This window comes from Artemia franciscana, chromosome 7, assembly GCF_032884065.1.
Source record: "Artemia franciscana chromosome 7, ASM3288406v1, whole genome shotgun sequence".
NCBI lineage: Eukaryota > Metazoa > Arthropoda > Branchiopoda > Anostraca > Artemiidae > Artemia > Artemia franciscana.
Genome location: NC_088869.1, coordinates 31403258 through 31430037, shown reverse-complemented (window position 1 = coordinate 31430037; position 26780 = coordinate 31403258). Strand labels below are relative to the sequence as shown.

Genomic DNA, 26780 nt, shown 5'->3' with positions numbered 1-26780 from the left:
AACGGCCCGGGGGATCCAAAATCGCCAGAAAAATCAAGGCACTAAAATCACGCGAATCCAGAAATAGTTCCATTTGTTCTTCAGTTTCGTCCTTACGACAGTTTTTTTATCGGTCTATATCAGTCTGTCACGACGGCATTCTGATGTCTTATTGTTACTTTATTGATTCACTAAATAAAAAAAACAAGTTTTTTTAAATAAAAGTAAGGTGCAACATTAAAACTCAAAACGAACAGAAATTACTCCGTATACAAAAGGGGCTTTTCCTCCTCAACGCCCCGCTCCTTACGCTAAAGTTTGACTCTTTCTCTTAACTGTACTTTGTAAAACAGCAAAAACTTTAGCGTTAAGAGTGGGGCGATGAGGATGAAAAGCCACTTTCATATAAGGAGTAATTTCTGTTCGTTTTAAGTTTTAATGTCGTTCCTTACTTTCATTTCAAAAAACTTGTTTTTTATTTACTTTCACAACGTTTTTTAATTAATGCATGTTTTTACCTTGGCTCTCCTCACATAAATAATTAAAACGAAATTTGAATATTAATTTTTTTTTTTTGGCCAAATGTCTTTGACATAGTTTTAATCGGAAGATTTTGAGAAAAAAGGAGCGAGGGATGAGGCCTAGTTGCCCTCCAATTTTTTGATTACTTAAAAAGGCAACTAGAACTTTTAAATTTTTACGAACGATTTCATTAATAAAAAATATACGTAACTTACGAATTATCTTACATAACGAACTTCTATATTCGAATGTTTTTATTGCGTATATGAGGGGTTCACCCTTCGTCGATACTTCGCTTTTTACACTAAAGCTTAAATTTTGTCCCAATTCCTTAAGAATGGCTTCTGATTCACAAAAGCCTTAGAATAAACAATTGAAATTACTAAAAATACATTAGCGTATAGAGTGAGGTATTACGAAGAGGTAAACCCCTCAAATGCGTAATAATTTTTTTTCGTTTAAGTTTTAATGCTGCTCCTTACTTTCATTAGAAAAAATTTTCATATTTATTCTTTCATTGTTTTTTTTCTAATAATGCTAAAAAATCCTGAGCCCCCTTCATTGAAATTCTCTTCCCCCATGAAAATTTCCTCTATAGAAATATCCTCCTACGTAACCCCCACCCAATCCCCTTAAACCAAAAAAATCCCCCTGAAAACGTACACTTCTTAGTAACCATTACTATATGTAAACACAGGTCAAAGTTTGTAACTGGCGGCCTTTCCCACGGGGACTGTGGGAGAGTGAGTCGTCCCCAAAGACATAGTTATTAGGTCTTTCGACTATGGTGAATAAAATGGCTATCTCAGAATTTTGATTCGGCGACTTTGAGGGAAAAATGAGCGCAGGAGAGGGCCTAGGTGCCCTCCAATCTTTGTTCACTTAAAAAGGGAACTAGAACTTTTAATTTCAGTTAGAATGAGCCCTCTCACAACATGCTAGGACCACTGAGTCGATACAATCACCAGTGGAAAAAACAAACAAACAAAAAAACAAATAAACACGCTTCCGTGATCTGTCTTCAGGCAAAAAATGCGAAATTCAACATTTTTGTAGATAGGATCTCGAAACTTCTATAATTAGGTTCTCGTTAAGATTTTATGACTTTTAGGGGGTGTTTCCCCTATTTTCTAAAATGAGGCAAATTTTCTCAGGCTCGTAACTTTTGATGGGTAAGACTAATCTTGATGAAACTTATATATTTAAAATTAGCATTGAAATGCACATCTGTAACATGATGTAACTATTGGTATCAAAATACCATTTTTTAGAGTTTCGGTTACTATTGAGCCGGGTCGCTCCTTACTGCATCCGTTACCACGAACTGTTTAATTAGGTACAAATAATCTTAGATTTGTTTTAATTTCGAAATAATTTAATTTGCATAAAGCCTCGACAAAGGTGATTGTTAATTTTTTTTTTGTTTAATATTTGGAAATTGATCGTTTAGTCATGTTTCCCGCAACGGTCTTACGCAAGGTTCCCTGATTATGCGGTATCAAGGTTCCCGCAATGGTCTTACGCAAGGTTCCCTGATTATGCGGTATCAAAGTCAAACCAGATCAGACACCACATGGGTTCACTAAATCAAACAGCATCAAGGGCAGTGGCTTCCAACAATTGCTTAAGGTTAATGTCACCTTTTAATTGGGATGGCATCTTAGATGACAATGTTACAGCAGAGACACTGCAGACACCACACGGGTTCACTAAATCAAACAGCATCAAGGGCAGTGGCTTCCAACAATTGCTTATGGTTAATGTCACCATTTCATTGGGATGGCATCTTAGATGACAATGTTACAGCACAGACACTGCAGTAAAAATACCCCACTGTCAATAGTAACCACCCAGTCACATAATAAAAGGACCGTCGTCTTCAGAGTTCAAAAAGCGTGGAATGAGCAATGCCATTTGTAAAATATACGGGCAAAGGATAAGTTTTGAGCAGATGTACAAATAACTTAATAAAGCGAGATTTTTCTTGTAAAAAGAAAAGGGAAAATCTCACCCATCGTTCCAATTTTGACGGAGGGTGGGGGTGAGTATGGCTAAATTTGACATTCACTTACCATAAAAAAGCAACCAATGTAAGTAAGAAATGTGTTCAAAAGCAATAAAAAGCAACAGAATATTGTAAAAGCCGACGTTACCAGAAGTTACCCTCATTGTTTTATGGATGGGGGGGCTAAGCCCTCATAGTTTTCTGACATGAAATTTATCTTATTGTAAATTTACACTAAATTTTGAGGCTTAAAGCCAATATTATTCAAACAGTAAACTAAATTCTTAATCTAAACAAAACAGAATCCCCCCCCCCTCTCAAATGAAAACTGCTTCGGTGGAAAATTTCACCAGGGAGAATTTTCCCATGGAAAATCCCCCCTCCCATGGGAAATATCTTCCATCTTCCTTTACAATTCTGACCCAGCTGAAAATTTCCCGAGAACAATTCCACATGTAAAGTTGAGTCGGCAGAGAGAAAGTAAGACACAAAAAAAGAATTTCATGTAAGACTTTTTTTTATTATTATTCATGCCATGGTTTCTCTCATGGTTTTAATCTCTAAACTTTGGCAAGGGGAGAGGAGTGGTAGTATTTGTGGTGTTCCTCACCCCCTCCCCCCATTACGAGGCCTAAAACCGCTACTGATCGAATACTAAACCAAGTTACTAATCCAAACAATTACTTATAAATTTTGTACTTCCCGCACTTGTTCTAGATTAAGCCACTCTTTGTCAATCTTTTTTTTCTCCTAGTCATTTTTTTGTGATTCTCTCAACAGTCAAACTCAGATTAAGGATGCATTAAGCCGTTCTAGATTGGGGTATGTTTCCAGCCAGAGGTGTCAGTGATGTTACGTAAAACGACCGAAACAAAAAAAAAACAATCTGTTCCATAATTAAATATAAATTAACAATTCAGATTAGAAAGCTGAAAAATTTGGAATACAGAAAATAAAAAAGAGCCACAAATTGAAGATAATTTCGATTTTGTCACTTTATTCTTGACCTGCAAGACACCGAAATGTAAAATCACAAAAATAATCATGGAAGAAAAAATTTAAGAAATTTATAATTTCCAATCCAGCCAATTGATTTTGAAGCATTTCTTTTGATTTATAGCATTTCATATTTTTTCAAACCGTCCATTTTTTACGCTCCAGACGTATTTCAAAAAAAGCTAGAGAGTCTTTTTTTCAAAAAGAGTGAAACTTTAGCGTAAGGAGTTGGGCGTTGAGGAGGAAAAGCCCCTTTCATATACGGAGTAATTTCTGTTCGTTTTAAGTTTTAATGTTGCTCCTTACTTTCATTTAAAAAAACTTGTTTTTTTTTATTTAATGGATCAATAAAGTGACAATAAGACATCAGAATGCCGTGATTTTAGTACCTTGATTTTTCTTGTGATTTCAATCCCCTGGACCGTTTTGCAGAAACGTATTTAGTTCATAAGAGGTAGGAGAGACAATCGGAACAAGCCATGTGTTGGTGGCAGAAGTGCCAGTTAAAAAAAAAATGGAGAGTGAACCTAGCTCTTAAGACTGGCTAGTGAAAAATATCACGAATAACGACATAAAAAGAGATTTATTTTAAGATTGATCACGGTTCCACTTCTATAATCAGTTCTTTTTTACGATAAACAAGCAATAATATTTGGTCTCAGCCTTAATTATGTGGCTTTTTTAGATACCAATTACTGCCTCAAGTAATTGACTACAAGATCAAACAATTTGTAAGGTAGTGTGATCAGTTTGAACTGCAGTAAGGAGCGACCTGGCTCAATAGTAACCGGAACTCTATAAAACGGAATTCTAATACCAATCGTTACATCACTAAAATAGTATTTTATGCTTATTTTAAATATATAAGTTTAGTCTAACTCATCAGAAATTACGAGCCTGAGAAAATTTGACTTAATTTAGAAAACAGGACGAAACACCCCTTAAAAGTCATACTATCTTAACAAAAATCACATCATTAGATTCAGTGTATCAGAAAACCCTGCTGTAGGAGTTTCAAAATCCTATCTACAAAAATGTGGAATTTTGCATTTTTTACCAGAAGACAAATCATGGATGAATGTTTTTTTTTTTTTTACAGGGGTGGTCAAATCGACCCAGAGGTCCTAGAATGCCGTGAAGAGACTCATTCTAATTCAAATTAAAAATTTGAGGGCTCCTTGACCCCCTCCCACGCTCATTTTTTCCCAAAGTCACCGGATCAATATTTTGAGATAGTCATTTTGTTCAACATAGTCGAAAAACCTAATAGCTATGTCTTTGGGGATGACTTAATCCCCTCCAGTCCCTGGGGGACGGGCTGCAATTTATAAACTTTGACCATTTTTCACATACAGTTATGGTTTTGGGGAAACACTCGTTTTCAGGGGGACTTTTTCGCGTTGGAGGGGGTGGTTCGGGGAGAAGGGGTTACATGGGAGGATCTTTCCATGGAGTAATTTACCATTAGGGGAGAAAATTTCCACGAAGGGGGCGCAGGATTTTCTAACATTATTTAAAAAGTTTTTTCAACTGAAGGTAAGGATCAGCATTAAACTTGAACAGAAATTATTACGTATGTAACGGGTTCGTCTCCTCCTCAATACCTTGCTATTTACACTGAAGTATTTTTTAGTAATTTCAACTATTTATTCTACGGCCTTTGTGAATCAGGGGTCATTCTTAAGGAATTGGGACAAAATTCAAGCTATAAAAACGCTCGTAAGGAAATAAAAAGTTGTAGTTGCCCTTTTAGTGACCAAAATTTGGAGGACAACTAGGCCCCCTGCCCCAACCCTTTTCTTAACAAAATCGTCTGATCAAAAGTATGAAAATTTTGTTGTAATTATTCGTGTGCGGTAAGCTAAAATCAAAACATGCATTAATTAAAAAACGTTATGAAATTAAATAAAAATACAAGTTTTCTTAATTGAAGGTAAGGAACGACATTCAAACTTAAACGAACATAAATTATTCCGTTTATGAAAGTGGTCGTCCCTTTCTCAATGCCCCACTCTTCACACTAAAGTTTTTTATAGTTTTAAAAAGCAGATTTGTGAGGAAAAGTCAAACTTTAGCTTATAGACCGGGGCGTTGAGGGTGGGACAATCCCTCTCATAATTTGGAATAATTTCTGTTCTTTTTAAGTTTTAATGTTGTATCTTATTTTCAGTTAAATAAACTTGTTTTTTTTATTTAATAAAAGTAAAGTTGAAATCCAAAGCTTTATTAAAGTTATGACCGTAATAATTTGAATTTAGTGTTAAAAACTACTAGCCAGCAACACCTTCTGCTAAAATTCTAGATTTGCTTTTTAAGTTGAGCCAATTTTTGTCTTTTTGTGAATAATGGTCTGGTAGCTTTCCGCTAGTTGCGAATATTAATGGAAAGGAAAGCCAGATTCACATTCAATTCTTCATGTATTTCAACTACTTTTCTTTCATAAGTGAAGAACTTATTTTTGACCTTGGATACTTTCGTTACCCCTCTAAGCACAATAAAAGAAGTGACTTTGTTCGTAAAAACAAGCCTGTTTCAAATCAACAAAGGCCTTCGGAGAAAGGACTAATGGTGTTTTAGCCATTTACAAGTAATAGCAATTAATGGTGTTTTTAATCGTTCGCCTTTGTAGGGGAACCTGGCAGATATTATTCAGGTTATTACCACGTGGATCACGTGTGATTTTCTGAAAGTTTTCCAGGAATCGAAGTGTTTTGGAAAGTCGTTGTAGTGAAATGATAACTATGTGTCACCAGAACTTAGAAATCTCTTTAGAATCTCATTAAAGCTTATGGTTCAAATTCATTACTTTTGTATGGATTCCACACAGAGACTCCCTCGCCCTCCTCTCAACCCAAATTTCAAATTTTGCTTGTCCCACCCTCCCTCTGTATTCTAGAACAAGATTTGAAATCTTAATTATATCTCCAAGTGCTTCCTGACATGTTGCAGACATAAGTTTTTCGATGATCTTGACATATCTACCCATCTCCTCGAGTCAAACTTACAGTCCTCTTGACGTCCTTTCTCAAATTCTCGCTCTTACTGCATTGAGCCATTTAAGGATGTTGTAATTAATATGACAAATGAGGTTCACATCCAACCAAACTAAGCCCCAAACTCCCACCAATTGGTAATGATTTCTTGTTCTAAGAATCCTAAGATTTTGTATGAGTAGTCCCTCCGTTTTGCTGTGACTGGACCTTCATAAACCAGCTTAGTGATAAAGCTTCAAGCAAAAGATTCCAACCAGACAAAACTCTTCTTGAGATAATCAGCCCTCAGTTTCTATAAGTTTCTTCAGTTTCTATAACATAATCAACCAACCGAAAATATAAATTAGATTTTCTTCAAGGTCAAATTAAAAAGCTCTTCTTAGAACTGCCTATGTTTCTTAGGGATTATACGAACGTTTGCTACATTGTACCTCTCTTATTATGTATGTATGTATGTATTTATTTATAACCCATTATACAAAATAATGAAGTGATAGAGTACATTGAAAAAAAAAGAAAAAAGAAGAAAGAAACAAAGTATCGTAATTACATTCCTAAATACAAACAAAAATAATTCCACGTCAAAAAACAACATTTTGCCAATCATAGCCGGTTTGCTTATTGCACATGTGTACATTCAGCTCAGGTAACTTAGCACACGGGTCAGACCAGCTATATTTTTTCATCAAATAGGAGTCACGGGAGTTGCGGGGCGCTTCGTCCTAAGATGGTCAGATACACTAAATATAGGGTAAAACGGCACTAAATAGAGAATATGTGGCAGGACCACACTATTGTAAATCCTCGCAAGATGGGCTCTATTCAAATGAAACTGAGTACTAACAATTATGTAATAGAAGACTTGAGATAAAGTTGTTTATTGTATACTGGGACTCGTAAATATATAAGACCACCATTCAGAATACGGCGTATAACAGTAGAAATTTCAAGGCTATACGTCTAAAAAACATTATAGTATTATTTTTGAAAATGTATCCCCCAACCCAAGCAAGAGTATGTCATTTTCGTGTATGAAATGGTATTTGCATTTACCATACTATCGTATATGGATATTCATTTTGGTTTGATTTAGTTTTTCTACGTGATTTTTCTGTTGGGATTCATTCACTTTAACGCTGCAGCTTCTAGATCATTGGTTTCCGACCGGCTGTCTATGACCTCCAAAGGGTCATCAGTCAATCATGTTAGACTTAGAAGGATGGAAGTCAACTAAATAATCAGCCATAGTCCACTAGTTTCGTAATTTATTTAATCCTTTTGGGAAAACTTTAAGATATAAAGCCAAAAAATAAGTGATCTTGAGTGACAACATGTGCCACTTCTGGGTATTAGGTTTTGGTGCTGTTTGTTTGTGAGCGCTAGGCATTTGTGATTAAGAAGATATCATTCCGACTAACAATTATTAAACTGAAAGGTGAGTAGGGACTGGACTAAGAACAGACAGTCATTTCCTTTGCCTGTCATCTCGATATGATGATTATAATGACCATGCATGGGTGTAACCCCAATAATTTTTGTTGTTTATAGAAATACAAATGGTCTTATCCTACATTCACAACGATCTGGATGTGGTATTTTGGGGTCGGCATGCTACAACCTTAGTCATAAACGTATTATTCTTTCTAAACCTTTACAATGTTTGATTGCTTCATTGATTCCCTACCAGTAAAAGTTATTTTTTAGTTACAAGTCCATAAAACAACATCAAAAACAACAGCTTCTGACAATTAAATCATCGTCTTACACACATTTATGCACATCGATACTTTTGCTTACGCAAAATTACACATATCGTCGCTGGTGCGTAAATAGTTTGTTGTCATCTGTTAGTAGTTAGTGTCTTGTTTGATACAAAAATCTTTGCGGTACTATCAAAAGCCTGTCACCGTTTGTTTTCGATAGGTTAATCAATATATATATATATATATATATATATATATATATATATATATATATATATATATATATATATATATATATATATATATATATATATATATATATATATATATACATATGTATACATTATATATATATATATATATATATATATATATATATATATATGTATGTATATATATATATATATATATTTTTGTAGTTTTTAGTTATTCTCTACTTTCTACATTTTCTCTATTTCTTTTTTCGCTAAACTTTTTTCTGATTTTTTCTAATTCTTCTACTTCTACTTTTTCTTGTTTTTTGTAAGTAAGGTTTATAGATATGGTGAATTCCAAATTTTCAAGTGTTGCAGCATTTAAGGATTTTATTCATAAAATATTAACACTATAGAGAAAAAAACATTTGGTGAACTACTTTAAATTTTGGATTTCTGGCTCTTTTTAATAGCAGCATAAAGAGGCCATTGAGTGTTTTATACACTGCTGCAGTTACTGCTGAATCTATGAAACCTTTAAAGCTCCCACGTCACTTAAAAACCTAGCATTACGAACATATTAAAAAACAAAAAACTTGGGCTTTTTCGAAAGACGTGAGGTTGCCTTGAAGAAACAAAAGTTAGGTTGAACTGAGCCATTTTGACCGACCCAAGATATAACCCAAGCGTCAGGAAGTTGATGAGGCAGATGAAAAAAAGTTCGAAATCAATCCAATAACGGACAAGTACCCTGAATTTAACACAATTTGAAAAACTATTTTTTCTAGCAATCCCATTGTCTCCGGTAGAGAAATGATAGCACAGCACTTTTAAAAAAGCAAATACAGGCTATAACACATAATATAATAATATAATCTTTAATAAAATTTAACCATCTTAATTAGTATGTATGCAATGCGCCATTTGTATCTTAAAGGTCCCATGCTTCCTATTCAAATGTTTGTGCCTTTTACTTCTAAGTAAAATAAAACAAAGAATATAAATATAAAACAAAAATTTCTTTTGATGTTCCCTAAGTAAATGTATCTCACGGAAACGAGTAATTAGGAGCTTGTACTAATATCCACGGATTCATCTAGTTGAAAGGAAAAAGACAAATTCGTCCCATCACATCCATTGACATGTTTGAAACACACCTCCGAACTATTTTGTTGGACAAATACATGTTGCGTATTTTAGTTTCACTACCTTATCCAAGAACTAGTTTAACTGACTTTAATAAACAATGATGAGGTTTTCCAAGTGCGGGCTTTAGAGGACACACAGAAGATACTCGCCATATGTGCGGATATTTTAGTGGCATATAATTTGAAATCAATAATATAACGGTTATAATCATTTTATATTTTTTATGTTTCATTTTTATTAAAACAAAGTAGGGCCGCAGTTAATAAATGAAAATAATTATTAAATTTTTATTGAAATAATGAGTAAAAATAGATTTAAAAACAACAATTAAGTAATAATAATTTAATTAAGATAATAATAAAAATACAAATTATCAATTAAATAAAAATAAATAAAAAAATTAAGTAATATTAATAATTAAAGTAACATGATAATGATATTAAAAATTTTTGTTAATTAATTAACTGAAAAAAATTGTTAATAAGCAAAAATTTTCTTAGGATATGACTTGAAAAATTTTTGGAGACAATGGGAGGGGGACTAATCAAGTTTCCCCCAGGTCTAAGAGAGGCAAGAGCTGCAGAGAGATTTTTCTCAGATTGAAATTTCTGAGACCCTTGCTGTCTCTTCGTTAGCCCGTATTCTCCTCTCCCTAAGTCTGGATGTCTTTATTCATTGTAGCACATTGTTTATTAAGTTGTGGTTGGTAAATTGTTTTAAATTTCAACTTGAAAATAAAGACTGATTCTCCAAAACATAGGGAGGGGCAAGGATCTTTTATTTATCTTTTTTTAATGAAGATACAAGAAGAAATTTTTTTAAATGTCAAGGGGGATTTTTTAACACATGTTTAAAAAGGGTATTTTCTTATTCTGGGGCTGAATTCTACCCTTGCACACAGTGTTGCCAACTTTTTGGTCAATGGATGTGCTCCCTGAGAAACCAAAAAAAAAAATGTCATTTTTGTCTAAAATATGTCCATCATGAAGTCTCAAAACTTTGTAAACCTCTTTCAGAGTGGCTAAAAAATACATGCAGAATATTCATACAAAATGACTTAGCGTGGAAGCACAAAGCTCATATAAGCAGGTAAAATCCTGGATGCTTAAAAAAAATGGGGAATGTTTCGTTCTATGTCATAAATTTACTAAATGTATCCCTTTTTCTAGCTTATTGTATTAAATTATTAAAATATTCCACTTGTTTGCCCTTTTATGTCATTATGTCCCGGGAAATGGGAATGTGTCAACCTAACAATAATGAAATCAATTTTTTCGCTTTGTATGAATTCAAATCTAATTGATTTCGAACTTCTTTTCATGTACCTGATCAACTTCATGACGCTTTGGTTACATCTATGTTCTGTCAAAATGGTTCCCTTCAACCTAACTTTTGTTTCTTCGAGGCAACCTCACGTCTTTTGAAAAAGTCCATTTTTATTTAATATGTTCGTAATGCTTGGTTGTTCAATGACGTTGGAACTTTGAAGGTTTCATAGATTCAGCAATAACTGCAGCATTGTATACAACACTCTATGTCCTCTTTATGCTGCTATTAACAAGAGTCAGAAATCCCAAATTTAAAATAGTTCACCGAATGTTTTTTCTCTATAGTATTAATATTTTGTGAATAAAATCTTTAAGCGATGCAACTTTTATAAATTTTCAATTCACCACATCTAAAAACTTTACTTACAACGTAAAAGAGAAAGTAGAGATAGAAGAATTAGAGAAAATCAGAAAATAAGGATTAGAAGAAAAAGAAAAAAGAATTAGATAATAAGTAGTAAGTAGAGAATAACTAAAAATTAGAAGAATCTATATATTTACAGATTAACTTATCGAAAAAAATGATGTCAGGTTTTCAATAGTACCTCAATGATTTTCGGATCAAACAAGACAGTAACTACTAACAGATCACAACAAACTGTTTACATACAAGCAAGGATATGTGTAATTGTGCGTAAGCAAAAGTATCGATGTGAATCAATGTGCGTAAGAATATGGTTTAATCCTTAGAAACTGTTTTTTTTTTTTTTTGAAGTTGTAACTAAAAAATAACTTTTACTGGTAAGGAATCAATGAAGCAACCAAACTTTGTAATGGTTTAGGAAGAATAATATGTTTATGATTAGGGTTGTAAAAAGCAGACCCCGAAATGCTACATCCAGATCGTTCTGAACGTAAGATACGACCGTTCGCTTTTTTTATAAACAAAAAAAAATTTGTAGGGGATACAGCCAATTCTGGTCATTATCATCATCATACCGAGATGATAGGCAAAGGAAACGTGTTGTTTTTATTGTGTCCATTTCCTACTCACCGTTTAGTTTAAAAATTGTTTTTTAAAATCACTTCTTCTTCATACAAAAACCCTAACATTCACAAACGAACAGCACCAAAAGCTAACACTTAGAAGTAGCACTTGTTGTCACTCAAGATCACTTGTTCGTAGGCCTCAGGTCTTAAATATTCTCTGAAAGTGATTAAATAAATTACGAAACTAGTAGATTATGGCTGATTATTTAAGTGCCTTCTATCCTTCTCAGTAAAACTTGATGGCCCCCTTGGAGGTCATAAGCAACTGGTTCGAAACTAATGATCTAGAAGCTGCAGCATTAGAGTGAATGAATCACGTTGACTATCTGAATCACATACAGTGAATAACATAATAAATAATATAATAATGAATCACTATAGACTAATCACGTAGAAATACTAAATCAAACCAAAACGTATATCCACATACGTTAGTATGGTAAATACAAATACTGTTTCATACACAAAAATGACATGCTCTTGCTAGGGTTCGAGGATACGCTTTCAAAAATAATAATATAAAGTTTTTTTTAGATATATGGCCTTAAAATATCTACTGTAATATACCGTTTTTTGAATGGTGGCCTTATGTATTAGCGTGTCCCAGTTTTCAATAAACATCTTTATCACAAGTCTTCTATATAATGAGAGAGGTTGGATACAACAAAATGTTAATATAATTCCTAAGAAAGCTAGGCAGTTCTAAGAAGAGTTTTGTAATTTGACCTTGAAGAAAATGTCTAATTTATATTTTCGGTTTGTTGATTATACTATAGAAACTCAAGAAATGTAGAGCTGATTATTCCAAGAAGAGTCTTGCCTGGTTGGAAACTATTGTCTGAAGCTTCATTGGTATGCTGGCTGGATGAAGGTCTTGTTACAGCGAAACGGAAGGACTACTCGTACAAAATCTTATGATTCTTAAACTTAACTTTTCCCTGGCTTTTCACTGGATTAATCAGACCCGCAGAACTAACCAGCGACTAACTGAACTGAACTGAACGCAGTTCAGTTCACTAACTGAACGACTAACTGAACTAACTGAACTTTTTGTTCCTTTCGAGAGCTTAAAATTTCAGAACATAAAAGGAGTAATTATCTTGTTTAAAAAAAAATGGCTATTTGGCCATCAACTCCAACCATTCACTAATAAAATAATTAGATTGGTTGACAAAATAAGTCATCGGCTTAAACCAGTACTAAAGCGTAATTACAGGGAAAAAAATAAGCACTTTTGTATTATTCAGAGCACACTCAATAAGTTAAGTTAGGTTCTTTCGTGAAAAAACTACGATGCAGGTACATTTTAATTAAATATTTTATTTATAGAGGTGATTAGGTTAGGCTAAGTTAGGTATATGATATAATGCGCACCACCCCCCACCCTAATGTGTAAATATAGCCTATACTTTTGATAAAGCTAATGAAATAAAACAAAAAATGATGAAAATATAATACTTTATTAGATAATGCACCCCAACCCCCTAATGTGCAAATATATAGCCCAAGCTTTTGATAAAGCTAATGAAATAAAACAAAGTCCATGTTCAGATACTATCTTCTATCTCTATGCATAGCACACTAAATCGAGTTTTGTCTTTGTGGCTATGATACCGGATTTTCTAAGAAAAATTCTTGAGTGTGTTCTGAATTGAATCCAATGAATAATGAACAAGTACCGCATATTTAATTAAAATGTACCGGCATCTTAGTTTGTTTCACGAAAGAACCTAACTTCACTTATTGAGCGTGTTCTGAATAGTACACAAGCACCAACAAATCTGTATTTTTGTCTTGTACCCAGTATTAAATTACACCATGTAAACACAAAAACCAAATGTATAGCATATGAGCTCGTATTATAACGTAGAACATAAAATATATTTATTATAATATATATTATATTGTACAACATAAAATCATGTACTACGTTATGAATTAAAACATAACGAGAAAAATAAAAATTTAAAAGAGAGAATTTCTAACATATGAGTTCCAGGTATTAAGGTGAGGTAAGTCCAAAACAAAATATCTTCAGCACATTCATCATAGCTCTGCTTGGTTATACGGTGCACCTGGGTTCGATCCTCGCTGCAGCAAGGCTGGGCGACAATCTTACTACTTGTCCCTATAAAAAACACTCAGCAACTGAAACGTTGACTTGACGCCCGATGCAACAATAATGGCTCAGGAGGATCTTTATCTTTTTTTTATATTCACCATATTCAGCATATCAACCTTCAGTATAAGGCTATGCAACCAATAAATATTTTCTTGACTTTTCCTAATGCTATCATTTATTTGCTGTGATATTAACTGAAATAGCCCCAACTCTCCAGAACTGAAAGTATTCAGCACTAAAGTCTTTTAAAACAAGCAACAGGTAAAACAAAACGGAATTAATCAAAGACAATGATATTTGTTTAAGCTCTGAGTGAAAATCTGTTTTGTTTTTTATCCAAGAGGCGTCCTCAGAAAAAAACACGGCTTTTGCAAAGGACGGTTACCCAGCTTGAGTCTTTGATCCAAAAACTTGTAGCAAATACCAGTCTGTAGAAGGTAAAGGTAAAGAATACGGCATTTACTTTACAGTCCCTACCGGCGGTGCTGATCTCCGTTTCTTGGCCCTTCAGCCAGGAAGTGCAATGGGGGGCTCGGGGCCAACCAACCTGTGCTGTCGCACACCCTTTCTGTTTGCCTTCCCCATATTTCTCCAGGTACCCATTTAAAGATGGGTCAACTCTGGCTAAGCTTACAGAGTCACGCCACTGACCCTCGCCCCAAACTAAAGAATTTTGTACACTGGGATTCGAACCCGTGTCCTCTCAGACAAAGGATCCTGAATGAAGCGCACCAATCCACTGTAGAAGGGTCAGTATTAAAGGAAACAAGGGTGAAAGTTCTTTGTAAAAATATTAAATATTAACTTTGTTTTAAATATTTTTCTGTTAATTACTAAAGCACGTAGGTGACATGACAAATGTCGACATATGACATATGTTATAGAAAACGCTATGGGAAAATGCGGTTCGTGACAAAAGTTATAAAAAAAATGCAGTTTTTCGTAAAAAATTTTATTATATTTTAAAAATTAATTTTGTTTAAATAGAAGTTTTTAACTCCATAAATTTCTTTTAAAAGGAGCCATTACACAGCTTTCTACGATGTTCCAGTGCCAAACTATGTGAGAAGAAAGAGAAAAAGGGAATGCCGTATACGTAGAATATCGTGATTTCAACCACTTTTTTATTTTCAAGCCACCATATTTTTCCTGTTATTCAAGCCTGGGACTATTAGTTTTCTATATAGGTGTTTGGGACAAGGAGTTCTAATAGTTTACTTCTTGTTTTCCTCTGACGCTTATTTTAGGACTTATGAGCTATTGTAGTTTTTATTAAGGGACTTGATTGTCTGTTACTAGGCTGCTAGCTACCGCTGCAACCCGGATTAGGTGTTTGTTGCAGCTTTATTTTTCTTTTTTGCTAAGAAAAAGTAATTAGTCATTTAGAACTATTCAGTCCTATAAAAAGAATTTACAACGATTCAGTTCAATATATATATAAATGCACCAGTGTTCAGTTCTGTAACTAAAGTGTTCAGTTTTATATGTAAGTGTGCCAGTGTTCAGCTCTATATGAAGATTGTTGATCTTATGCTCCAGTTGCCAACATTATTACTATAAGTTTGTTTAGCTATGGGCCGTGCCATCTTTTACTAGGTTGCAGCTACTATAGTAGCTGCAACTTGTCCCCTCCGCAATCCTTCGCTCTTTACGCTAAAGTTTGACTCTTTGCCACAATTCTACTTTTTAAAACAATTAAAAGCTTTAGCGTAAAGAGCGAGGCGTTGAGGAGGGGACAACCCATTTCATATACGGAGTAATTTCTGTTCGTTTTAAGTTTTAATGTCACTCCTTACTTTCAGTTAAAAAAACTAGTTTTTTTTTATTTAATATTATAAAGCTTCAAATGACAAGGTATAGAGATTCTGATCTGCTTGCCCTGCTTTTTGTCCTATCTTTCCACTGTTGTCTCTTTTTCTATTTGAGCAGAATTTTTCTATTTGAGCAGAATTCTAATTTGAGCAGAGTGTCACAATTCTAGGATCAATTTTATAACTTTTAATCCCTTTTAAAATTAATTGAAAAATTAAGTTTTTTGAAATGAAAGTAAGGAGCAACATTAAAACTTAAAACGAACAGAAATTACTCCGTATATGAAAGGGGATTTTCCTCCTCGACGCCCCGCTCTTTAAGCAAATTTTTTTATTGTTTTAAAAAGTAGAGTTGCGAGAAAGAATCCAACTTTAGCGCAAGGAGCGGGATGTCGAGGAGGAAAAGCCCCTGTCATATACGGAGTAATTTCTGTTTGTTTTAAGTTTTAATGTCGCTCCTTACTTTCATTTCAAAAAACTTTTTTTTTATTTAATTTCTGAACGTTTTTGAATTAATGCATGTCTGATTTCGGCTCTCCGTACATAAATTATTAATATTAAATTTGCATATTAATTCTTTTTTCGGCTAAATGGCTTTCTCTTAGTTTTGATCAGACGATTTTGAGAAATAAGGGGTGGGGAAGGAGGCCTAGTTCCCCTCCAATTTTCGGTTACTTAAAAAGGCAATTAGAACTTTTAATTTTTAACGAACGTTTTTATTAGTAAAAAATATACGTAACTTAAGAATAAACTTACGTAACAAACTTTTATATTCTTATATTTTCGATTATATATATGAGAGGGTTTGTCCTTTCGTTAATACCTCGCTCTTCACACTAAATCTTAAGTTTCGTCCCAACTCCTTAAGAATAACCCCTGAATCAGAAAGGCCGTAGAATAAATAGTTGAAATTACTAAAAATAATTTAGCGTAAAGACCGAAGTATTTATCTCCTCCTAAATACCTCGTTCTTTATGCTAAAGTATTTTTAGAACCCCTCATATGCGTAATAATCTCTGTTCGTTTTAAGTTTTAATGCTTCTCCTTAATTTGAATTGAAAAAACTTTTTCATGTTTATATTTTCATTGTTTTTTTAATAGTAATGCTAGAAAATCCTTCGCCCCTTTCATTGAATTTCTCTTCCCCCATGAAATATTCCTTCAAGGAAAGACCCTCCCATATAGCCCCCTCCCCCGAACCCCACACCCAACCAAAAAAATCCCCCTGAAAACGTCGGTACACTTCCCAATAACCATTGCTGTATGTAAACATTGGTCAAAGTATGTAACTTGCAGCCCCTCCCCCAGGGACTGTGGGGGGGTAAGTCATCCCCAAAGACATAGTTATGATGGTTTTCGACTATGTGGAACAAAATGGCTATCTTAAAATTTTGATCCGTTGACTTTGGGAAATAAATAAGCGTGGGAGGGGGCCTAGGTGCCCTCCAATTTTTTGATCACTTAGAAAGGGCACTAGAACATTTCATTTCCGTTAGAATGAGCCCTCTTGCAACACTCTAGGACCACTTGTTCGATACGATGACCTCTGGGAAAAAAAAGCAAAAAAAAAAAAACAAACAAACATATAAACACGCATCCGTGATCTGCCTTCTGGCAAAAAATGCAATTTTCCACATTTTTGTAGATAAGAACTTGAAACTTCTACTGTAGGGTTCTCTGATACGCTGAATGCGATGGTGTGAAAGGATCGTTAAGATCCTATGACTTTTAGGGGGTGTTTCCCCCTATTGTCCAAAATAAGGCAAATTTTCTCAGGCTGAAACTAATATATCTATTTATTGAAACTTATATATTTAAAATCAGCATAAAAATCCGATTCTTTTGATATATCTTTTAGCATTGAAATCCCGTTTTTTAGAGTTTCGTTTACTATTGAGCCGGGTCACTCCTTACTACAGTTCGTTACAGCGAACTGTTTGAAAAGTAAATCAATTACCATGGGCTAGATTTAGTTCTTTACCATAACTTTTTTCAGGAGTTCAGGGCTATCCCATTTTTTTAGTATAGGATGTGACCGTCTCTTGCTAGTCTGCTAGCTACTGTTGCAACTCGGATCACTCAGCTATAAATTAGTGTTTTGTGACATAATTAGTGTATCTGGACAGTCATTTATTGCAATATTATATAGCTTTCAGGATTTTAGACATATTTTTGGTCAAGTGGATGCCTTGTCCTCTGGTGCGGGTGCTCTTGGTATTAAAAACAGGGAAACGCCTATTGCTTTTCTTAGTTTGAATAGTAAGAGATGAATTTCAGAGCATCTAGCAGGCAAAGATGTAAAATACTGCACCATATCCAGAAGAGTTTATCAATCATAATACTGCCACTAAAGCTAAGAGTGTTAATCAACATTTCACTTACTATGAGCTAAAGTGTGTTCTTTACTATAAAGTATAACATAAACTATTTTAATAATGGGTTTTTCAAAGCATGTACGGCTCATAAAACGCGTGTTGGAATTTTACTCTGAAGTTCACAGGTTCAACTGTTACCGCGGGCAATTTTTACACATTTGTCTATTTAAAGTCTAAAAAAACTTCTATTAATGACTACTACATGAGATCCTCTTGACTAACATCATTTATGATGAGCTAAATTGATCTTTTATGTAAAACTAAATTGCCTATACAAGTTAGTATAGGCAATTGTTTTGCCTATACTAACTTGTATAACCACAACTACAACGGGGATGCCGGAGGTGCACAGGGGGGATATATAAATGACGACGGGGACACAGGGAATATCCGATTAGCAATCACCATTAACAAAGCTCAAGGCCAATCATCAGAAAAATTTTGTATAGATCTGAATACAGATTGTTTTCCCATGGACAATTATATGTTGCATGTTCAAGAGTTGGTAAACCTGACAATCTATTTATATGCAGAGACAATGGGACAGCGAAGACTTTTGTATATTCGCAAGTTTTACGTAATTAAAAACATATATATATCTATCTATTTTCACAGATGGGACACAGGGACAAAACTACAATGGCGCGTAACGACTTACGCGTACGGGGGGGGGGGGCTTGGGGGCACGAAGCGCCCCCACCAACTAGGTGTTGGTGTGGCTCGAAGCGCCACACCAACAGCTAGTATAATATACAATATTTATATATACAACTATACATATGTACGCATACGTGCATATTTGTACATAAATAAAATGACAATGTATCTTGTTGTTATTAAAGACAATCATAGTAAGTTGACTCTTTAAAAAGGATATGTAAGTTGTCTCTTCTGTAGTAAAATAAAAACATGTAGCAAGGGTTGACCAATAGCTACGACCGAGTAACTAACGGATCACACCCCAGAGTAACTAAAAATTAGAAAACATGTTTGGAGGAAGTTGTCTAATGAAAGAATTGCCAGTTAATACTGATTCATGACTAAAAACTATTTTCCTTATTATGGTAAATGGTGAAAGCAATTACAAAAAAATAGGGAATTGCTAAACATAGCTTGAAGCCCTCCAAAATGGCTGCAGATTGAATTAGAAAGTACACCAGTGAAATTGATCTGTTCAAAACCCTTCAACCAAAGGTTTTCTTCTCTCTACTTGGAAAACGAGATAAAATGGTCCAGGGATTAAGGGATTTGAACCTAACCCCTTGAAAGGTTTTTCCGGCTCCTAGAAACGTAAAAAATGTATATACAAAATTTTGGATTTATTTTTTTTGCAACCCCTCGCCTGAAAAAAAATTAACCCCATCCGAACGAAAATCCTGAATACAGCCATGCACAAAGGGTTCATGTGAGAATTTGTATTTACATCTAGTTATCATATAACAAGAAGGTTTTGTTAAACCTATTCACTTCTAGGTAAATTTGATAAATAAGTACAAATGATGTTCAAAAGACAAACCAGTAGTAGGCTATTAAAATATTCAAAATTTTATTAATTTAGCTAATATTGTTTGAACAAAAAAAAAACAAAAAAAACAAACTTTAAGTATTACCTTTTTAATTGCGTTCTTTGAAAATATTTGTGAATGGATTTATCCTGATACTGACTGATTATTCTTGTTAAAATTATTATAGGTAGCGCTATTGCGCTGCCTATGAACTAAATCAAAAAGGTGTAAGTAGACCCAGGTTTTTAAAATAGGTAAGATACAATATCTTAGCGACAGAATAGCGCATTCAGTTTTGTTTTTCAGAGCAGGTTGAGGAGGATGCGTATCCTGATTGCCAAAAGGGTATACATTGTTGAAACTTGTTTAAAAAAAAACAATTTTGTCCAACAATGAAAAAGGCTGTGTCAAATAAAAACGAATAGAAATTAATTTCAAAGAAGTTTTTCCACAGAAGAAACTCTTTGAAGGAAAATGAAGAGCTACACTAAACCAAGGAGAAAAAAAAATAAGGTAAAATAATTTTCAAACGCAAAGCTACTATGAATCACAATAAACAAATAAATGAAACCCAAAACTAACAAAAATTACAATAAATGACCGACTCAAACCAGAAACAAGAAGAAATTAAGAGGAGTGAGGCTGATGCCCTCCGTGCCTTCTCAAGACTAGGATATGATTTGCATTTTATTGAAAACAAAACACATTTTAAATGTTTTTTCATATACCAACTTATTCGAAGCTACAATATTTACTGAAAACAAAACACGTTTTAAATGTTTTCTCTTTTTATAAGTTTATTAAGTCCAAAATTATTGAGACTTCCAGAAATGAGCATCAGCATATATATGAAACTGTCAATCCACATTCATTTTTTCAGTAATGACTGTGATTTTTTTGAATGTTATGGGAAATAACAACACATATGATGATTGTCCCAGATGATGATTGGTTTCAGTAAAGTGCAAAGTATGCTCTTGTCTTTAGAAGGCAGTTGGGGTGTCAGCCCTCTCTCTCTTAGTTTCTGCTCGTTTTAGTTTTGGCTTGGTTATTTGTCGTAATTTTTGTTCCCTTTTGGTTTCATTTATGGTAGTTTTATGCTTGAAAAATTACTTGACTTCTCATTTTTGGTTTAAAGTAGCTCTTTACTTTTCTCTAAATTTTTTTTTTTTAGTATATTAAGACATTGCATGGGATTTGTAAAGTAAAATGGATAAAAACCACCATTGAACATAAATTTTATGCCAATTTTTGATTACAGGTGGGGTAGTGTGTGCTGCGTATAAGTTGCCTCAAATTGACACAATTCATCCAAAGCATGGAGGCATACAAACCGATTCAGTTCTTAATCTTGTTGTGTTTGGTGTAAGTTATCTCTTATTCTTTTTTTTTCATTTTTTTTTTGGAAAATTACTCATCGTCGAAAAGTGGAGATAGAGGGAAGCTCTTCAGCGAAATTTGGAAGCAATTTTTTCCTTGCTTAGGCTAATGCTAGAGACCTTAGGAGTTAAAGGATTATAGAGTTGTGAGGTGATAGTCTTTTATGGCAAAATCCTCCGTTCAGCCACCATATTTAGATTGCATCAGGAAATCTAGTCACTTAAAGTTCTTTGTACAGTTTCCACTCAATTTATTATAACCTTGTTGAGCCAAAAAAGCTCAAAAGTTAAAAGAAATGCAACGTCCATTTAAGATTCCGAAAGTAAATTTTTCAAAACGAAAACAATATGTACAATTATAACTTTAAAATTAAATGTTTACGGTATATTCTTAATGCGAGCAATCTCTGAAAAATACGTCATAGTGTTGTTAACATACTCCAGACGGAATTTTGGCTATTACCTCGAAGGAGCCAAAATTTCAGATATGACCTTTAGCCGTGACAGTGTTGCTTTAGCCAATCTGACTTCCTTTAGTCAAGCTGCTTTTTATCTCTTCTATATTGGTGCAAATTAATGCAACATTAGCTTATGTGTATGGTATATTTTAGAAGGTCACAAGATTGACCGGGTGTCGGAAAATGAGAATTAGAGAGTTTTCAGCAAAAACATGGTATTTTGAGATCTTTATTATGGACAGGTTATAATTTTCACTCAAGAAAAATTCTTCTTGGAACAAAACGTTTTAGAAGTTTCACTAGGCTGGCAACTAAGACATTTACTTGATCACGAATAAAACAACGAAAGTATTGTTTCCGAAGAACCTTCATCAGTGAAACCAACCAAAGGTTGCTGAAACACTTTACAATGATTGAGCTACGTAAGTCTAGTTATACGTAGTTGGCATTTCGTTTGAACATTCTCTAAGATATGCTTAAGAAAAGGAGCCTCGTGTGCTGGGCTGCCATACAATCGCACAATTTAACTCCTTTCATTCCTGTTCGACAATACTCTTGGGACAGTTGTTTTTAATCTCTAGTCCTCACGAGTGCAGTCTTTCTCCGGGGCATATAAGTAAAACTTTGCTTTGGACAATTTTCAACTAATGATCCTTGCTAGTGCTTAATGAGCCTTGCTAGTACTTAAAGAGTTTACTTGTAATGAAAGGATTATGAGATATGTAGCAGACAAAATTGCATCCCAGAGAAATATTCTTCTTCGTACTAATTGAAGTGTTTTGAATGAATTCCGTCAAAACAAAGCAAGCAAACGATATTTGTTTGATCGAATGTCTTATATAAAGATGCTCTGTAAAAACTTTCAATGTTTACTGGTTAATTAAATTTTCCATGTTTACAAACATTTTATGGCATTTGTATGGGCTGATTATACAAAATTTCTTGATTTTCTTTAATATTGTAAGTATGGTATTATATTATTTTATGAGTATAAAGTTTAAGTAAATGGATAAGGTATCTTCACATTTTTGATTGCTAACCGTTAACGTTAACGTTGGATAAGGACCGTTAACGTTGGATAAGGTATCTTCACACGCATATTTGATTACTGACCGTTAACGTCAACCTTGGATAAGGACCGTTAACGTTGGATAAGGTATTTTCACACACATATTTGATTTCTGACCGTTAACGTTAACGTTGGATGAGGACCGTTAATGTTGGATATGGTATCTTCACACACATATTTGATTGCTGACCGTTAACGTTAACTTTGGATAAGGACCGTTAATGTTGGATAAGGTATCTTCACACACATACTTTATTTCTGACTGTTAACGTTGGATAAGGACCATTAACGTTGAACAAGGTATATTCACGTATATATTTTATTGCTGGCCGTTAACGTTAATAGTGGATAAGGACCGTTACCGTTGGATAAGGCATCTTCAGACACATATTTTAATTGCTGACCGTCAACGTTGGATAAGGTATCTTCACACAGATGTTTGATTGCTGACCGTTAACATTAATGTTGGATAAGGACCGTTAACGTTGAATAAGGTATCTTCGCACACATATTTGATTTCTGACCATTAGTGTTACAAACGCTAAAAAATACTTTTATCATGGTACTCTTGGCTACTGAATGGTTCTCTCCAGTTGCCAGAATGTGTGATATTTTTTTGGCGGGGGGGGGAGGGAATAGGGAGTTCCATTACGTTTATCATGCTCATATTTGAAATTTATTGCATCTCTGACGCAATCAGCATCTTCTTACGTTAATCTAATACTAAATTAATATAAAATATATATTGCTTAGATTAATTGCTACTTATTATTAAATGTCAATTATTACTAGTTACTAATTGATTATTAATAATTAATTATCTACAATTAAATAGCAGCAAATATAAATTATTGTTTAACACGCTGAAATATCATTACAATTATTTAAGTTAATTGTTACTAATCACTAAAATTTGATTCTGAATAATTAATTATCAATAACTTTCATTTAGTTATTACCACGCTCAAATGATCCTTAAAATTTTCTTAAAATTCGGTCTTTGTCATCTTAAAGCAGAGAATCACTATTAATTGGCCCTTTTTCAAATATTGCTATGCCACTCTTATTGAAATATTTTTTAATTTTCATCTACCGGAGTTTCATAAGCCTAACTTGGCCACCTATGTTTCCATATTGAAGACCCGATTCTTTTGGTTAAATTAATTAAAAAATTTTTCCACAAAATAAGTTTTTCAAAGAAAACTAAAAAGCTCCGTCGAACCAAAAATGAGTAAAAATAAATTCAAATAATATTCCAAGCGTAAAGCAACCACAAACCACCATCGATAAATAAATGAAACCCAAAACAAACAGAAATTAGAATAAATAACAGAGTCAAACTCTAAACGACCAGAAATTAACACGAGTACGGCTGACAACCCTCATGCCTTCTCAAGACCAGAACATAATTTGCACATTAGTAATAAAAAAAAATAAAACAAATGAACGTGGATTGTCGCTTTAATACACACATACTCACATTTATTCCTTGACGTTTTAATACTTTTCTATTTATTGAAGTCAAAAAAGTGAAAACATTTAAAATGTGTTTTTTTTATTTAGTTTCCGGTCGTTTTTCAAACAATGCTGGGAAATCCGGCACCCACTTTTTGGAGAATTACTTTCCGTCATGGAAAGATCCTCCCATGTAGCCCCCTTCCCCGACCTCCCCTCCCAGCAGAAAAAAATTCCACCCTGAAATGTCTGTATACTTCCCAATAACCAATACTGTCTGAAAACAATGGATGAAGTTCATAACTTGCTGCCCTTCTCACTGGGACTGTGGGGGATTAAATCACCCTCAAAGACATAGTTATTAGATTTTTGGCAATGCTGAAAAAAACGGTTATCTTAAAATTTTGATCTGGTGACTTTGGGGAAAAAATGACCGTGAGAGAGGGGCTAGTTCCCCTCCAAAATTTTTGGTTAATTAAAAAGTGCATTTAAACTTTTAACTTCTGTTTTAATGAGCTCTCTCACGATATTCTTGGACAACTGGGTCTATACAATCACCCCTGAAAAAAGAGGAAGAAAAAAAAAACAAACACGTATCCGTGATCTTTTTTATCGGAGAAAAATACCTTTTTGCAGACAGGAGCTTGAAACCTCTACATTAGGGTTCTCTGATACCAGTGCTGTCACTTACTTGAAGTACTTTTACTTGAAGTACTACTTAAGTAAAATTTTCCATTACTTGTACTTGTACTTAAGTAAAAACTCTAGGGTGTACTTATTACTTGATATTTAAGTAAGATTACGAAATACTTATTACTTAAGATACTTTTATTGTACTTGTTTTTCAAATACTTTACCTTTGACACAAAAATTTTGTGTGTGTGTGCTTTGGCAATGTACAAGAAAACATCACCTTTAGATTTAGAGCAAACTCAGATATAGCTTTTGTGTGTCTGTGCTTTGGCAATGTACAAGAAAACATCATCCTTTAGATTTAGAGTAAACTCAGATATAGCTCCATGCCCTATTTTTGGATATGAAATAAGGTATTTGTTTATGACGAAAAAATTATAGTATGATTAACACTTGGTTTAATTTTTGTTTAAAAGTTATATAACAAAGAAAATTGAAATTATTTCACAGTTCACTGGTCAACAGTGAGCTAAAATCCCTTGTTTTGTGCTAAATGTTGCATACTGTAGTCCATTTGGGCTTATATTTCTGACATTAGTGTTTAAGTTTTGTCATCTCGTCAACTGAACCAGATTTCTACCATTTCATCATCTTCAGAACCATATTATTGGTAAAACTACTGAAGCTATGAATCTTTGCCCATCTAAATGTTGTCTGCAATATACAAGTCTAGGAAATTCTAGCTGGATACAATGCAGTGGTATTTTGTCAATTCGTTCCAGCAAATTCAGGTATTCAGACGAATCTTACTTCAGATTTGTCACTTCATTCATAAGTTATAGGCCCTACTAAATTAAAGGAAAACTCAACTTTCTTAAGACTTGAAACCCTCTCCCCCTCGCCCTATTTGAGATAGAATTTGTGATACCAGAACTTGTTATGAGTCCTGATCCTAGGCATCTTTGGTCTAGTTTTCATTCGGATCCGTTATTCCATTTGCAAGTTATACTAAATTAAACAGAAAACTTAAATTTTTCAAGAATTAAAACCCACTCTCCCTTGTTAAATTTGAGCTAGGGTCTTTATCTCAAAACTTGATATGTGTCATGGTCTTAGGCCTCTTTGGTTCAATTTTCAGTCAGATCCATCACTCCAGTCGCAAGTTACTCTGAATTCAACGAAACTGTTTTTAGCATGTAAAGCCCTCTCCCCCTCTTTTATTTGAGCTAGCATCTTCATCTTTCAACTTGATTTGTCTCATGATCCTTGGCACCAAATCTGGCCATCAAAAGTTTCATCCAAATCCAACCAGCGTTTCTCCTCCTATACGTGATTACACAGAAGGACGGACAGACAGACAGACGGAAGGACGGATTTTGCAACGTCTTAGGTAGCCATCTTGGCTAATTGGATCCAAAAAAAAGGAAAGCAATGGCATATCATCATCCAGGTATCATCACCTATTTTGATAGTGGAAAATATCCATCAGGATAGGTTTTTGAGATTTGTCTGTCTGTCCGCCCGTTAGTGCAATCGAGTATAGCGGGAGAACCACCAGTCAGATTTGTATTGAAATTGAACTATTTGGATTAAAATTGAGCTTAATTAGGGTGTTGGGGCTTTAAGTGTTAAAAAAGATTCGAGTTTTTCATTTAATTCACTGTAACTTGCATATGGAGATGAATTTCGATGAAAATTGAATACAGATGTCTAAGAGTATGACATGCACTGAGCTCTGGGATGGAGACCCAAGCTGAATTAAAAGTTGAGTTTTTCATTTAATTCAGTGTAGCTTGTGAGAGATTGATGGATCTCAGTGAAGATTGAACCAGAGGTGCCTAAGACCGTGACAGGCATCAAGTTTTGAGATGAAAACCCTAGCTCAAATAGAACGAGGGGGAGTGGGTTTTAAGTGCTGAAAAAGTCAAGCTTTTGGTTTAATTTAGTATAACTTGCGAATGGAGCAACGGATCCAAATGAAGGCTAGAGCAAAGATGACTAGGATCAGGGCTTATATCGAAATCTGATATCACAAGGCCTATCTAAAATAGGGCGAGGGGGAGGGTGTTTCAAGTTTTAAGAAAGTCGAGTTTTCCTTCAGTTTAGTAGGGCCT

General features: G+C 34.0%; 1 protein-coding gene across 1 annotated transcript in view; it reads left to right on the top strand.

Annotated features, from left to right (window-relative positions):
* Window positions 1-26780, top strand: part of LOC136029668 (uncharacterized) — a 147808-nt gene that overhangs the window by 26039 nt on the left and 94989 nt on the right. The window contains exon 4 of the mRNA XM_065708172.1: window positions 20934-21037. Within this exon, the coding sequence (XP_065564244.1) occupies window positions 20934-21037 (104 nt within the window). The remainder of the gene's footprint in view (window positions 1-20933; window positions 21038-26780) is intronic.